This window comes from Xenopus laevis, chromosome 4L, assembly GCF_017654675.1.
Source record: "Xenopus laevis strain J_2021 chromosome 4L, Xenopus_laevis_v10.1, whole genome shotgun sequence".
In the NCBI taxonomy this organism is placed as follows: Eukaryota; Metazoa; Chordata; class Amphibia; order Anura; family Pipidae; genus Xenopus; species Xenopus laevis.
The window spans coordinates 136,121,448-136,139,138 of NC_054377.1; the positions used below are offsets into that span (position 1 = coordinate 136,121,448).

General features: G+C 37.9%; 1 protein-coding gene across 2 annotated transcripts in view; it reads right to left on the minus strand.

The window, feature by feature from the left end:
• Positions 1-8,316: 8,316 nt before the first annotated feature.
• Positions 8,317-17,691, minus strand: part of slc26a6 (anion exchanger SLC26A6) — a 31,835-nt gene continuing 22,460 nt past the window's right edge. Inside the window, exons 16-20 of one of the 2 annotated variants that reach the window (XM_018256674.2) lie at positions 17,085-17,195; positions 15,712-15,909; positions 13,422-13,476; positions 13,100-13,236; positions 8,317-8,629 (exon numbers count right to left, since the gene is read on the minus strand). In XM_018256674.2, the coding sequence (XP_018112163.1) occupies positions 8,606-8,629; positions 13,100-13,236; positions 13,422-13,476; positions 15,712-15,909; positions 17,085-17,195 (525 nt within the window). In that variant the 3' untranslated portion in view covers positions 8,317-8,605. 2 annotated transcript variants of the gene reach the window in all.

Below are 17,691 nucleotides of genomic sequence, written 5' to 3' on the forward strand. Positions count from 1 at the left end.
TTTTGAAATCTGACATGGGGCTAGACATATTCTCAATTTCCCAGCTGCCCCAAGTCACGTGACTTGTGCTCTGATAAACTTCAATCACTCTTTACTGCTGTACTGCAAGTTGGAGTGATTTCACCCCTCCCTTTCCCCCCCCCCCAGCAGCCAAACAAAAGAACAATGGGAAGGTAACCAGATAACAGCTCCCTAACACTAGATAACAGCTGCCTGGTAGATCTAAGAACAACACTCAATAGTAAAAACCCATGTCTCACTGAGACACATTCAGTTACATTGAGTAAGAAAAACAGCAGCCTGCCAGAAAGCATTTCTCTCCTACAGTGCAGGCACAAGTCACATGACCAGGGGCAGCTGGGAAATTGACAAAATATCTAGCCCCATGTCAGATTTCAAAATTGAATATAAAAAAATCTGTTTGCTCTTTTGAGAAATTTCAGTGCAGAATTCTGCTGGAGCAGCACTATTAACTGATTCATTTTGAAAAAAAAAAAAACTTTTTTGCCATGACAGTATCCCTTTAAGGAAATCCAAACCTTTTTCTTTACCACCTTTCCAAAGAAACAATGTTGCAAATAGAATCTAATAGCAGGGGAAGGTATGGCTAAATGTATTTCCTTTTTTTAAATAAGGTCTTGTGGCAATTTAGTGTTCTTGGAGCTCTTGCTGAACTATAAACACCTGTATTGTACTTTAACCATAATGTATAAATTTATTCCTAACAGCTTTCAAGTATCGTATTTCACGGATTTTGTACTTGGACTTTGCTAAAAGGAACTTTTCACATTTGCTTGGACTGATGTTCTACTGTTTATTTTGTAAATTTGCATAAGTGGAGGGGTGGATACCTGCAATTAATGGATTTAAGGAAGGTGGTGGGTGGTTTTGAGCAACTGACAAAGGGGTACGCCCCCGAAACGTTGTTCTTGTTGGATTGACATTAAACACGGGAGTAATCCCTTGAGCATGTTACGTGTGCTGGAGTTACTTTTTGTTCATTCATCTGACACCCAACTCCTGAATGAAGACAGCATGAAGAGAAACAGACGCTGAGAGAGGAATAGTGAATGTAAACTTGATTATTTCCGAAAACATTTTTAATTGATTGTATTTAGAAAGTTTCTTACTTTGAGTATGAGGAAGCTTATATTACATTTTGATTTTTGAGATAGTTCCCCTTTGAATTGCACTGGAGAGCTGCTGAATAAAAAGCTAAATAACTCACAAAAACCCACTAATAATAATAAAAAAAATGAAAACCAATTGCAAATTGTCTCAAAATATCACTCTCTACATCATACTAAAAGTTCATTTAAAGGTGAACAACCCCCTTAAAGATTTCTAGGGTTTAAGACGCTGTTTTTGTCCGTTGTTTACTCAGGGCTCCTTTATTTTATAACGCGCTAAAAGATATCTATATTTGTCATCCTGCAATAATATCTAGTGCTTCCAATAATCATCCATATATCACTCTAAGTAGCCTTCAGGTTGGAAGTATTTAGGAGAGCCAATGTTCATTCTCCTCAATTCTTTAACTGGGATTAGGCTTCCCCCCCCCATCCATTGATTGAGCCCCTTGAGAAGGTCCCATAGTGCTAGAAGTAATGTATAAAAGCCTGAATTGCAATTTTATGTAAATTTGCTAAAGTACACAGATTTATAGACAGTATATATAGTTAATATATAATACACAAGAGCCATGAATATCCTATAAATTATATCCTTATAAATGGCGAGTTCTGATGTCATCAGTTATAAACGGTGAGTTCTGATGTCATTTCTGTCACATGACTCACTGAAACTTGTGTATTATAATAAATAAAGTACCTCGGAGTTCCATGACCTGGATAAAAACACTCAGCCTTCGGCCTCATGTTTTTATATGGTCATGAAACTCCTCGGTAACAGGTATAATATCCTTATATTTTACAAGAGGGGGTACTTTATTCACTATATAAATGGTGCTTAGTCATCAGTGCTGATTTCGGGGCTGCTGCCACCTGAGGCAGCCTAGATGCCGCCGCCCCCCAAAGTGCCAAAGTGGGCAGCATTGCTAGTGCATTTATCGCAATTGCGCTCTTTGCACTAGTGGAGCCAAATTTCTGGGTTAAAACACAGAAATTCGGCTCTTAAAGATACAAGAGGCGGCTTTTTGGCTCATAGCAAGAGCGGCCCTGTTAGTGATATCATCAGTTATAATCGGAGCTTAGTGATGTCTTTTCTGTCACATGACTCACTGAAACTTGTGTATTATAATAAATAAAGTACCCCCAGTTGCAAAATATGAGGATATTAGAAGTCACCTCGGAGTTCCATGACCTGTATAAAAACACTGGGCCTTCGGCCTTGTGTTTTTTTATCATGGAACTCCAAGGTGACTTCTAATACCCTCATATTTTAACGTAGAGAGTACTTTGTTCAGTATATCATTTACAAGGAGGCACATTGCAAAGGGCAAAGGGCAAAATGCAAACTTAAAGTGCCATGTTTTTTTTTCCTAGTTTACCTTGCTCCCCATTTTTGCACCCATTATCATGCCCATCTTTTCCCTTCCATATGGAGCCCCAAAGATTTGCATCTAAAAGCGTGTGGTATATTGGCAGATGTAACTTGTGGCCACTATGTAAGGGGTGCACATTGTCAGCCCATGAGTGTCCTCATGCACACCTTTCAATGCTTATTAATGTTTGAGAAAAATGATCAAAAATTGCATTATTGAAAAATTAGGATTGAAAAAGAATCAGAATCCTGTCAAAATGATGCTGATTCTGGAGAATCCCAAACTGAATCCTGGATTCATTGTATTGTTAGTTGTTGTCGTTTAGTAGTCACATGATCAAGAGAAATATATTATTATGTCTTTGGAAAATATTTAGTGAAAATATATTATTGTATAAATATTCACGTACCTTTTGTGGATTGTTATTCACATGGAACCAGGGTGTGATCGCCAAATAACCAAGAGCCCAGTGAGAGTAAGTGCAACCCTTATATTGTCCCATAATGGGCACACAGTGTTAATCAGCTCAGTGCTTATAGATATGTACCCTCCCCTTTCAGGGACTTAAGTGTTTTAAACAAAGGTACAATAGATTTTCTAAAAACGAGCCGTACAAGAGGCACAAAATAAAAGCTTTTGTTTGCCTAACCTTTTCCCCGTCTTCAAGTGAGCTTTGAAAATATTTTGAAAAGCTTTATGTTACTTTTTAGTGCCCTGTTGAAAGATTTCCTTTTTTGCAATTTTTAAACCTTTATATAGAAGAGAAGAGAAAGAGGTAGTCCTTCGGAAAAGTCCGAGATAGAATAGGAAGAGTGAGGAGGATGGGCCTCCTTTAGGTGTCTCAGAATAATGTTAGAGCAGATAGGTCTAATTGGGCAAACCCTAGTGGAAGAAGGGGTATTGTTCAGCAACTGTCCTTATAAGTCAATAGGCAGAGTCTTTTCATATCTTGTATACACAGGTCACATATTACCCTCTGCAGAGGGAACGTGGGAGACATTTGTCTGTGTCTGCTTACCATGTGTAAACTTTAAAATGTATCACTACAGAGATTAATTAGCAACAATAATGATTGTTCTTATGCTCTGCCTGTGTTAAGATAATATATTGGTGCGTCGAATCTCATAAGGGTTACCGCAACCCTGTGTGAACTCATAAATCAATTTATTCAAAGACTACATATCACACAATAGAGATTAATTAGCCCCTGCATTGTTCATACCTCAATCCCCTGTATTGGTCACACATGTAATCCCCTCTGCATTGTTCACACTTGTAAAACATCTATTGTTCAAGCCCTGTACTGTTCACACCTGAGACCCAGACTGAAACTGCCCACATTCTTCACACTACAAACTGCTGGAGGGGCACCAGCACTGTCAGTAGTACATCTTAGAGTGGTCCTGATAGGTTTCCCTGTCTCCTGCTCTGTTCTACCATGTGTGTGTGCCTTCCTCTGCCTGTGTGTGCCTTCCTGTGCCTGTGTGTGCCATCCGATGCCTGTGTGTGCCTTTCTCTGACTCTGTATGCCATCCTCTGCTGTGTGTGCCATCCTCTGCCTGTGCGTGCCTTACTCTGCCTGTGTGCCATCCTCTGCCTATGTGTGCCATCCTCTGCCTATGTGTGCCATCCTCTGCCTATGTGTGCCATCCTCTGCCTGTGTGTGCCTTACTCTGCCTTCCTCTGCCTGTGTGTGCATTCCTCCGCCTGTGTGTGCCATTCTCCGCCTCTGTGTGCCTTACTACATTGTTTAAACCTCAATCCCCTGTATTGGTTACACATGTAATCCCCTCTGCATTGTTCACACTTGTAACACCTCTATTGTTCAAGCCCTGTGCTGTTCACACCTGAGACCCAGACTGAAACTCCCCACATTCTTCACACTACAAACTGCTGGAGGGGCCTGTGTGTGCCTTACTCTGCTGTGTGTGCCTTTCTCTGCCTGTATGTGCATTCCTCTGCCTGTGTGTGCCATCATCCGCCTGTGTGTGCCGTTCTCCGCCTGTGTGGGCCTTCCTCTGCCTGTGTGTGCCTTACTCTGCCTGTGTGGGCCTTCCTCTGCCTGTGTGTGCCTTATTCTGCCTGTGTGTGCCATCCTCTGCCTGTGTGTGCCTTACTCTGCCTGTGTGGGCCTTCCTCTGCCTGTGTGTGCCTTATTCTGCCTGTGTGTGCCATCCTCTGCCTGTGTGTGCCTTACTCTGCCTGTGTGTGCCCTGCTCTGCCTGTGGAACATGAGCCTGGTATTGATTCTGGGAGTTTGTTAGCATTTGAAAATTATTTTTAGGGGCCCTTACATGGGTGTGGTTTAAAGTGGGTGTGGTTTAAAGTGGGTGTGGTTTAAAAACAGGGAGTGGTTAACACTGACTTCCATTATTGTCCCTCCACCATGTAGGCCAGAAAAATTCCAGCACTCAGTACCACAGAAGTTGGACAGCACTGGTCTAGCGGTATATAACAATATAGAAGATGAATATTTTCATTAAGTATTTGCAACCAGATTCTTGTCTCAATTCTCTGCCAATAAGAGGGCTCCTTTACTACCAGTGGGCAAAATTATTTCAGTGCAGCAACCCTTACAATCAGGGGGTTGCATAAATTGTTCCATGTGCTACAGACGGATCTAAGGTAATTTCTGATTGGTTGCTCTGTTACGCCTCTCCAACAATTTTACTCACTGTTTAGTAAATGAAGTCTGTGTGCTGACACACCCTTACCACAATTCACAGGGGCTAATTGAGTGCAGTCTACTACAAGTTGAATGAGGATAGTAAAGACTTGGTTGATTGCGATTGACAATTGCACATGTTCATAAACACCAACAGAGTTTTATTAAATGCCAGCTCTGATCCTAACCCCACTAGTAAGTAGTGTGTGTAAGTAGTATATACTATGAGAAATTGGACAGACTGATTAATTTATCTTTTTATACTTTTTATCCCCCAATACACTGGCTAAAGCTTTCAGGCAGGGGTGTAACTATAGAGGAAGCAGACCCTGTGGCTGCCCCATGAAGCCCTAATTCATATACAATTTCAACAAATATTGGTAAAACAGGTCAACCGCTATACATTTTGGGGGCCTAAAATTTATTTGCTGTGGGGCTCATTAATATCTAGTTACACCGGTGCTTTCAGGTCATGTACATCTGGTTCCTGGTGGAAGATTGGGTAAAACCCATCCAACAGCCACCTGGACAGAGAGGCAACATTATACTTATCAATATCAATGTCCTAATGTGATTTAGTATGAAAAACAGTGATGGCTTTTCAGTCATCATGAGGTAGAGGGGCAAATAAATTGTAACTAGTTCTCCTTGTATGATTATTAGTAGTGAGGGGCGAATAAATTTCGTAGACGTGAATTCGTTGCGAATTTCCGCCGGGCAGTAAGTTCACAAAAGCAACGCGAAAATTTGGCGGCGAATTAGCCATGTCGAAAAAAATTTGGCCACGCGTCAAAATAGTAGCGTGCATAAAATTGTCCCGCGGCAAAATTATTCGGACGCCAATTGACTTTAATGCATTTGGCCAAAATAGGTCAAAAAAATGTTGTACATGATAAACTTGAAGTATAAGACGGCACTTCTGGAAAAGGGTTTATTGATGCCGTATGCTGTAATACACCCAACGCGTTTCGGGATAGTCTCCCTTATTCATATGATTAAGGGAGACTATCCCGAAACGCATTAGGTGTATTACAGCATACGGCATCAATAAACCCTTTTCCAGAAGTGCCGTCTAATACTTCAAGTTTATCACTAATCAGCATCTACTGCAGGGAGAGTTCCTGCCAAGATCTACATAGGGTTCAGGATAGATGTGCCTATATAGATCAGCTGTACATTATACAGCATGCAGCAGCTGCTATTCCTCTTCCAGTTGTTTCTGGGACCATGTTGTTCCAAGCCCTCCCCTCCTTTAACAAAATGTTTGATGCCACCATAGAGGACGGGTTGAGCTTAAGTCCATTCTCAGCCTCACGCTTAAGATGTCTATACAGTTTGATGGAAAGAAAAAAACTGTCCATCATTTTGGACACACACAGGGCCGCTATTAGAAATCACGGGGCCCCGTACAACAACATTTTTGGGGCCCCTGGGCCCCGCCCACACTCATGCCCAAGCCCCACCCCATATCCAGCCCACTCCAGATCACAGTTAAAAGACCACACAGACATCAGCACTAAAAGTAACCCCCTCACACACAGGTTATAAAAAGCTATTGATGGGCAAGGGCCCATTACAAGTTAAAAAAAATTGGAGCCCCAAAAAAAATTTTACATTTTTTTTAAAAAATTTTCAAAAGAAAAAAAAAAAAAAAAAGAACATTGGAACATTACAAGTTAAAAAATTTTTTTAAAAAAAAATTGGTGTCAGGACCCCCCTTACAAGTTTAAAAAAAAATTTAAAAAAGAAAATCATTGGTGGCAGGGGCCTATAGAATATTAAAATAATACATTGGTGGCCAGGGGATTTAAAAAAAAAAAAACAGACACTGGTGTTCAGTAGAATTGAACTCAAGGCTTCAGGACTTCAACTTCCTTTCGTGACTTTGGGTCTTTTCGCCGCTTCAGGACTTTAATTTCGGCTGTTTTCGTGACTTCGGGTCTTTTCGCCACTTCAGGACTTAAATTTCGGCTGTTTTCGTGACTTCAGGTCTTTTTGACGCTTCGGGACTTTGGCTTCGGCTGTTTTCGTGGTCTTTTTGCCGCTTCGGGACTTCAGCATTCGGCAACCTGCGAAATGGCCGCATGGCTCGGGCGCTCGTAAGGGGGGCCCGGCTTTTTCAAAAATGCAGCACTGCCAGGCCCCCCTTCAGGCCCAGGACACTTGTCCCCCCTGTCCCTCCCTGATGGCGGCCCTGGACACACATATTGGCAGGATCACTCAAGTTACACACATTTTTGGATTGGGGAGATGAATAAATATTCATTTTCATAGCCAAAGGTATGATGGGCAAAATTCTGGTTTCCATGTAGCCCCATTAAAAGGGTTATTCACCTTTGAGTTAATGTTTAGTATGATGTAGTGCAGGGATCCTCAACCTTTTTTACCCGGGAGCCACATTCAAATGTAAAGAGAGTTGGGGAGCAACAGAAGCATGAAAAAGTCCATGGCGGTGTCAAATAAGGGCTGTGATTGATTATTTTGTAGCCCCTATATGGACTGGCAGCCTACAGGAGGGTCTGATCAGCAGTACCCCTGGTTTTTATTTGCCTCCAAGCCAAGAATCCAAAAATAAGCACCTGTTTTGAGGCCACTGGGAGCAACATGTTCTTTTGCTGAAAAAAAAATTATATTGGTTTTCATTTAAAATTATTTTTGGTTTTTGAGTTATTTCACTTTTTATTCAGCAGCTCTCCAGTTTGTTATTTCATCAATCTGGTTGCTAGGGTCCAAATTACCCAAGCAACCATAGACTGCCTGGATTAAGAGACTAGGATATGAATAGGAGAGGCCTGAATAGAAAGATGAGTAAGAAAAAGTAGCAATAACAATAAATGTGTAGCCTTACAGAGGATTTGTTTTTAGGGATAGATGAGGTCAGTGATCCCCATTTAAAAGCTGGAAAGAGTCAAAAGAATGATTAAAATAAACAATGAAGACCAATTGGAAAGTTGTTTACAACCGGCCATTCTATAATATACCTAAAGTTAACTTAAAGGTGAACCACCCCTTTAAGCACAATATCCATGTTCCATCTAAAACCATTAAAAAAACATGGAAGTGCAAGACACAGTGATCCAATAAATTCATTCCTTTAACATTCTATTAAAGCAAATTATTTTACCTAAAAAACACTTTAGTGCAAATGTATATATAAAAAGGACTTTATTCATGGTCAGGTTTCTAAATGATTTCCTATTTTTAGGAGATTGCCCCTTCAGTGTCCCATTAGTGGCTGGTGAGGGGTTTTTCAATGTATATTTTAAAAATATAAAAATATCTGAACCTTAAAACACTTTTGAGGAATAAAATACAAGTATCTTGCATACAAAATTGATTTCCACCCACATAAGTGAAGCATATTGAGAATTTGGCTTTGTTTTGTAACGTGTTCCATTTCTACGGAGCCAAAAAAACCTTGTTGCAGCCGGCAGGACTCATATCTTTGTATTTAGGCACGTCTGAAACGAGAAATAATTTCAATAAATCATATATTTTTGTTGTTCAGTTTATCCAATAAATACTGAAGTGAACGTGCCCCTTGTAAATTTTAAGAGACATTTTTTTACCAGACACTTAGAGCAGATTTATCAATATGTGAGATTAGAGTGCATCGCAAAAAAACTCTCAAACTTTCTGTTCATTCCTAAAGGTGTATTTATCAATGGGTGAAATTAAGGGGCAGATTTATCAAGGGTCAAAGTGAATTTTTAGGGAATTTTCGAAGTAAAACAATTCGAAATTTGAAGTAATTTTTTGGATACTTCGACCATCGAATAGGATCCTATGACTACGAATTTACTAATACTTCGATTCGAAGTAAAAATCGTTCGAATATTCGACCATTCGATAATCGAAGTACTGTCTCTTTAAAAAAACTTCAATACTTTGCCAAATTAAACCTGCCGAAGTGCTATGTTAGCCTATGGGGACCTTTTGAAGCAGTTTTCTAAGTCTTTTGAGGTCGAAGGAAAATCCTTTGATCGATCGCTAAAATCGTTCGATTCGAACGATTTAATCGTATGATCGAACTATTTTCGTTCGATTGCCAAATTCGGTAAAAAATCCCTTGACTACGATATTCGAAGTCGAAGTATTTTAATTCGATGGTCGAGTTTCGAAGTATTTTTTACTTCAAAATTCGACCCTTGATAAATCTGCCCCTAAGAGTTCACAATTTGAAACAGAGAGAGAGTTTTCTTTTAATGAGCTCTAATCTCAATTTATATATATATATATATATATATATATATATATATATATATATATATATATATATATATATATATATATATATATATAGATATATATAGATATATATATAGATATATATATATATATATATATATAGAGATATATATATATATATATATATATATAGAGATAGATATATATATATACACACACACACACACACACTTTAAAATCGGCGTCCACACTCACTCAACCTCAGATATCTGCTTCCGGGTGCTGTGTCAAAGTTGAATTTGTAGAAAATAGATGTAGCGACACGCACTCCGGTTCTTTATCTTTCAAAATTTATTAAACAAGTATATGCCTCTTGACAATGGTCCAAGACCGTGGACCGAAACGTTGATGCCTTCTTTTGCATGTTAAAGGGGCCGATTCACCAAGGGTCGAATATCGAGGGTTAATTAACCCTTGATATTCGACTGGGAATTAAAATCCTTCGACTTCGAATATCGAAGTCGACGGAGTCTAGTGCAAATAGTTCAATCGAACGATCGAAGGATTTTAATCCAACGATCGAAGGAATATCCTTCGATCAAAAAAACTTAGGAAAGCCTATGGGGACCTTCCCCATGGGCTAACATTGAGTTCGGTAGCTTTTAGATGGCGAACTAGGGGTCGAAGTTTTTTCTTAAAGAGGTCGAATAGTCGAACGATTTTTAGTTCGAATCATTCGATTCGAAGTCGTAGTCGAATGATTCGAAAGTAGCCCATTCGATGGTGGAAGTAGCCCAAAAAACACTTTGAAATTCAAAGTTTTTTTACTTCGAATCCTTCACTTAGAGCAGATTTATCAATATGTGAGATTAGAGTGCATCGCAAAAAAACTCTCAAACTTTCTGTTCATTCCTAAAGGTGTATTTATCAATGGGTGAAATTAAGGGGCAGATTTATCAAGGGTCAAAGTGAATTTTTAGGGAATTTTCGAAGTAAAACAATTCGAAATTTGAAGTAATTTTTTGGATACTTCGACCATCGAATAGGATCCTATGACTACGAATTTACTAATACTTCGATTCGAAGTAAAAATCGTTCGAATATTCGACCATTCGATAATCGAAGTACTGTCTCTTTAAAAAAACTTCAATACTTTGCCAAATTAAACCTGCCGAAGTGCTATGTTAGCCTATGGGGACCTTTTGAAGCAGTTTTCTAAGTCTTTTGAGGTCGAAGGAAAATCCTTTGATCGATCGCTAAAATCGTTCGATTCGAACGATTTAATCGTATGATCGAACTATTTTCGTTCGATTGCCAAATTCGGTAAAAAATCCCTTGACTACGATATTCGAAGTCGAAGTATTTTAATTCGATGGTCGAGTTTCGAAGTATTTTTTACTTCAAAATTCGACCCTTGATAAATCTGCCCCTAAGAGTTCACAATTTGAAACAGAGAGAGAGTTTTCTTTTAATGAGCTCTAATCTCAATTTATATATATATATATATATATATATATATATATATATATATATATATATATATATATATATATAGAGATATATATATATATATATATATATATAGATAGATATATATATATACACACACACACACACACACTTTAAAATCGGCGTCCACACTCACTCAACCTCAGATATCTGCTTCCGGGTGCTGTGTCAAAGTTGAATTTGTAGAAAATAGATGTAGCGACACGCACTCCGGTTCTTTATCTTTCAAAATTTATTAAACAAGTATATGCCTCTTGACAATGGTCCAAGACCGTGGACCGAAACGTTGATGCCTTCTTTTGCATGTTAAAGGGGCCGATTCACCAAGGGTCGAATATCGAGGGTTAATTAACCCTTGATATTCGACTGGGAATTAAAATCCTTCGACTTCGAATATCGAAGTCGACGGAGTCTAGTGCAAATAGTTCAATCGAACGATCGAAGGATTTTAATCCAACGATCGAAGGAATATCCTTCGATCAAAAAAACTTAGGAAAGCCTATGGGGACCTTCCCCATGGGCTAACATTGAGTTCGGTAGCTTTTAGATGGCGAACTAGGGGTCGAAGTTTTTTCTTAAAGAGGTCGAATAGTCGAACGATTTTTAGTTCGAATCATTCGATTCGAAGTCGTAGTCGAATGATTCGAAGTAGCCCATTCGATGGTGGAAGTAGCCCAAAAAACACTTCGAAATTCAAAGTTTTTTTACTTCGAATCCTTCACTCGAAGTTAGTGAATCGGCCCCTTAATAAATTTTGAAAGATAAAGAACCAGAGTGTGTGTCGCTACATCTATTTTATATATATATATATATATATATATATATATATATATATATATATATATATATATATATATATATATATATATATATATATATATATATATATATATATATATGCCCCTAAATACTTGGGGAGGCCAATTAATCGACACTCATATTTTGGTAGTTTGAGTTTTTTTTGTTTTTGTTTTAACCACAATTTAAATATATTTCTCTAAAATCTTGTAAATTATTAAAAGATCCGAATATAGAAAACAGAAATGAAATTTAAAAAAAACAGTGAATGATGCGCTAAAATACGAAAACCTTTCAAAATTTGCAAATACTAGCGAAAAAAATGTTAAAACCTGAATGGCTAAAAATAGACAAATAGAATCAGCACAGCTCCCATTGACTTCTAAGGGGCCTCAACTGCTTTTACTTGCCGAAGTTTGTATTAGAGATTTTCATGGTTTTACACCATTTTGAGTTTTAGAGAGATAAAAAAACACTAATCTTTGAAATTTGATTTGTGACAACAATAGAAATTTGAATGTTAGTAAATAGGCCCCTAAGAGGCCCATTTACTAAAGGCTGAATTTTAGTGGTATTATTGCTTTTAGAAACAACAATTGAACTCTAAAATCACGAATGCCATGAAAGTTATTAAAAGATCCGAATAAAAAAGTATGAATGAAAATAGCGGTTGAAAATAAATTAGTAATCCACAAATTTTTTCGTGAATGAACAAAGAAATTCATACGACAATGAATGTTTTGATCTCCGAAAACCTCTAAAATCACAAACAAAAGGCTGATCTTTGCGTGAAAAGAAAGGGAACTTCTATTCCGTCGACATGACCTCGACAGCTTTTACTTGCCGTACTTTTGTATTTGTAGATTTTATGGTTTTTACACTTGATAAATCATGAAAAAAACATGGATTAAATAACTGTATGACAAATGTGTTAATTTGCATTAAAATTTTAGATTCAGAGAAACGAATGTTCTATGAACTTTCATAAATCTCCCCCTGAGAGAAGCAACCCAGTGTTCCAGCCTATCAGGTGTTTGCATTGCCCTAAAGACTCCCTGTAGCCTGAGAAGAAAGTGTAGGAGTAATTTACTAATTGTATATAAATAAAAACTGATTCTAACAAGATGTACAGGTATGGGACCTGGTTTCCAGAATGCTCAGTACCTAGGGGTTTCTGGATAACAGATCTTTCTGTAATTTGGATCTCCATACCTTAATTCTACTAGAAAATCATGTAAACAGTAAATAAACCCATAGGCTTGTCTTGATTCCAGTAAGGATCTAAGTTGGGATCAAGTACAAGCTACTGTTTTATTATTACAGAGAAACATATAATTAAAAAAATTTGGAATATTTGGATAAAATGGAGCCTAAGGGATGGCCTTTCCGTAATTTGGGGCTTTCTGGATAATGGGTTTCCAGATAACGGAACTTACGTCACTTCCTTTCGTATCCTGCTGGCCGTGTGTCCTGGAGATATACGTCACTGCATCATGGACAGAATTAAAGAGCAGGTTCTTGGTGATTGACTTGGAGAAAAAGTTCCCGGCCTCTAACTGTTCAATGATGTATACTGCAAAAAGAGTAGCCGAGAGTTGTACCTTGGTAGCCATCAAAACCAGAAAATATAAAGTAGGGGATACCATTCATTTTAGCGAATAACTATATTTACTGGTTTTGCTGTAAGAAGATTCAGCATTCATTTTTTAATCATAAAATGCACTGCAGCTAGCTCTAGATTATTTTCTATATTATTACCTTGGCATCCAGTAAGGTAAACCTGAACATCGATTTCTTGGAAATCCCTGAATATCTGAAAACACCAAAACAAATTCAGTCAGTAAAATATGAAATGACATTAAATGAAATGATGTATTCAAACACCTCTAACAATGTGAAACAGTATGTCTTGTGTTATGATGTAGGTTTACATTGCAATAAGGCTTATTGGAAGCAGAAAAGTGTATAAATCTATTTTCTGGGCCGTGGGTCCCATTGCCTGAACCCCAGAAAGTTAATCTTAGCAATTTTGCATACTGTATATTAATCATCACAGCATGTTTAGGCCATATACCTAGATCTGGTGCAATATTGTCCATTAATTGGACTATTGACATGTGATCTAGCAATCTGCATCATGTCTAATTTCAGCAATGTGGTTACTAGGGTCCAAATCACCCTAGCAACCATGCATTGATTTGAATAAGAGAATAGGAGAGGCCTGAGTAGAAAGAGGAGTAATAAAAAGTAGCAATGACAATACATGTGTAGCATTATAAAGCATTTGTTTTTTAGATGGGGGTCGGTGACCCCCAAGTGAAAGTTGGAGAGCATAAGAAGAAGACAAATAATTCAAAAACTATATATATAAAAAAATAAATAATGAAGACCAATAGCAAAGTTTCTTAGAACTGGCCATTCTATAACATATTAAAAGTTAACTAAAAGGTGAAGCATCCCTTTAAAGGAAAAATAACACCAAAAAAAAAATGAATGTGTTTTGAAGCAATGAGAATATAATTTACTGTAATGCTGCACCGGTACAACTGGTGTGTTTACTTCAGAAACACTACTATAGTTTATATAAACAAGCTGTGTAGCCGTGGGGGCAGCCATTCAAAGCTGAAAAAGGAGAAAAGGCACAGTTTACACAGCAGATACAAAATAACAAAATATACAATGAGATTCTACAGAATGTATCTATTATCTACTGTGTATCGTATGCTCGAATGGCTGCTCCCATTGCTACATTATATATTATTTATGTGAACTATAGTAGTGTCTCTGAAGCAAACACAGCAGTTTTGCCAGAGCAGGGCAACCGTACATGATATTGTCAGTCCTTTAAATACTTTCATTTTTTGGTGTTACTGTTCCTTTAAGTGTCCCTGGAAATCATACTACATGGAGGAAAACCACACAAGCACGGGTGGGGAACAAACTTCACAACATATTATCTTGGTTGAAAATGAACCCAATACCCCATCACCGCAAGGCATTAATGTACCACCATACTCTCATATAATGAAAACATATTCCACAGTTACACCCCCATATTCTCACTTGGTATGACAGTCAATACTGTCTAGTACAGGTTTCAAAGCAACATAAATTCCAAGGTACAAATAAGAAACAATCTTTATTGTACCTTTTGTTGCACAGAGACACAGGGGCAAATTCACTAAGCGCTGAACGCTAGCGTGAATTCGCTAGCGTTGGGCATTTTCATTACTTCGCCGATTCACTAACGAACGCTGGCGTAACTTCGCTAGTGTTACTTCGCACCCTTACTCCTGGCGAAGTTGCGCTACGGACGTAACTACGCAAATTCACTAACACGCGCGTTGTACTGAACGCTACCTTTTACGTCAGACTTCCTTCGCCACCTCAGACCAGGCAAAGCGCAATAGAGTATATAGGGATTCCTTCAAAAAAAGTTAAAATTTTTTCTAAGTCCCAAAAAACGCTGGCATTTTTTCTTTATTATGGGTGATAGGCTGAAAAAGATCGAAAAAAATTTTGGGGCTCCCCCTCCTTCCCCCCAACATTTCCTAACTCATGGCAACTTAACTATACAGTGGGCACATGTGTAGGGCAAAATAAAATTTTTATTTGATGTTTTGAAGGTTTCCCAGGCATTTGTAGTGCTGCTACATATTCCTCCATTGAAATTTGAATTTGGCGCCGTATGCAAATTAACCATCGCTAGCGTAACTTCGCTTAGCGAATCAACGCTAGCACAACTTCGCAACCTTACGATACCCCTGAGCGCAACTTCGAATTGTAGTGAATTTGCGGAGCGCTGGCGAAACTACGCCTGGCGAAGTGCGGCGAAGTTACGCCTGGCGCAACTACGAATCTTAGTGAATGTCCCACACAGTCCCCATTTAAGATATGGTCCCAAATTAAACACCGAAAACTTGACTTCCATTGTTTTTTTTTCCTCATTGTACATAAATGGCAACCTCAGGTGAAAGTGATGGTTTTTTAATTCTAAGAAATCAGATGACAGTTTACCAATATTGGGTAGACTTAAAAGTATACTTACATTTTTTAAAACTTTAATACTGACTGTATCCAAAAAGCCAGCTGTGCTCAAGTCCAGGATAAGAGAGTGCAAGTTGCATTTTTCAGAGCCAAGGTAGTCCAGGCCAGCTTCCTCTAAGACTTCATAGTCTGCTGCAATCTGAATCTCTGGCTCTTTGGCAGCAGGACTATTAGAGACAATGGCGTCCAATTCTTTTTCCTAAGAATACAATATAAGGAGCCACTGTACTACTATTTCAATATTCTGATCTTCCCTTCTTTACTTGCCTCTTTTAAACTGATACTGTTATGGGAAAAATGTTTTTTTTTCAAAACTGAAATCCATTTCCCAAAAGAGCAAACACATTTTTTATTATTTGATTTTGAAATCTGACATGGGGCTAGACATATTGTCAGTTTCCCAGCTGCCCCCAGTCATGTGACTTGTGCTCTGATAAACTTCAGTCACTCTTTACTGCAAGTTGAAGTGATATCACCCCCTCCCTTTCCCCACAGCCTAACAACAGAACAATGGGAATGTAACCAGATAACAGCTCCTTAACACAAGATAACAGCTGCCTGGTAGATCTAAGAACAACAATAAATAGTAAAATCCAGGTCCCACTACGACACATTCAGTTACATTGAGTAGGAGAAACAACAGACTGTCAGAAAGCAGTTCCATCTTAAAGTGCTGGCTCTTTCTGAAAGCACATGACCAGGCAAAATGACCTGAGATGCGCCTACACACCAATATTACAACTATTATTCATTTAGGAATGACATTTTATATTGTAGAGTGAATTATTTGCAGTGTAAACAATATAATTTAGAAATAAAAACTACATCATAAAAATCATGACAGAAACCCTTTAAAGTTCTTTAAATTATAGAAGGAGACACTATCAGTGAGAGAGATACATATCACTACATTCTGATTCGGTCGGTACTCAAGAGTAATGGATAGCACACACAATTTGAAAAAATAGTAGAAAATTTATTACAAAAAGGAAAAGAAAAAATACAAAAATTATACAAAAATATTAAATAATATAACAGTGAGCCCAACACGTTTCGACCTTAAGGGTCTTCCTCAGGGGCACAAATGCCTTTTTGTTTTTTTGTCTATTTGTGCTCCTGAGGAAGACCCATAAGGTCGAAACGCGTTGGGCTCACTGTTATATTATTTAATATTTTTGTATTTTATTTCTTTTCCTTTTTGTAATAAATGTTCTACTATTTTTTCAAATTGGGTGTGCTATCCATTACTCTGAGTATCTATAGTCTTGTTTGGAGACCCTTATGGGGAGTCCCCTATGGATTAGCACCCCTCATTTTACTTTAATGGGTGTGTGTCTTCTCTTTATATTTTGTACATTCTGATTCGGAACTTACTCTTTTTTTGTTTTCTTTCTTCATCTGTTTCTCTGCTTTTTCTTGTAGCTGCTTTTGCTTTTTCATTGCTTTTTTCTTCAGTTCAATCAATGTATCCACATCAGTGCCACACTGTAATACACACAGTATATCCATCATACTGCCATGGCACCAGCTGCTTAGATCTGCCCCAATACTGCCAATTTACCTGGTCTTCTATGGGACCAGAATAGGTTTGATTGTACGGGTATGGGACCTGTTATCCAGAACGCTCAGGACCTGGGGTTTTTGGATAACAGATATTTCCATAATTTGGATCTCCATACTTTAAAGTCTACTAGAAAATCATGTAAACATTAAATAAACCCAATAGGCTGGTTTTGCTTCCAATAAGGATTAGTTTTATCTTAATTTAGATCAAGTACAAGGTACTATTTTATTATTACAAAGAAAAAGGAAATCATTTTTAAAAATTTGGATAATTTGGATAAAATAAACTCTATGGGAGATGGCATTTCCATAATTTGGAGCTTTCTGAATAACAGGTTTCCAAATAATGGATCCTATACCTTGTAATAAGCGACATGACAACCCCCAGGAATTAATGACCAATATAAATATGCAGATT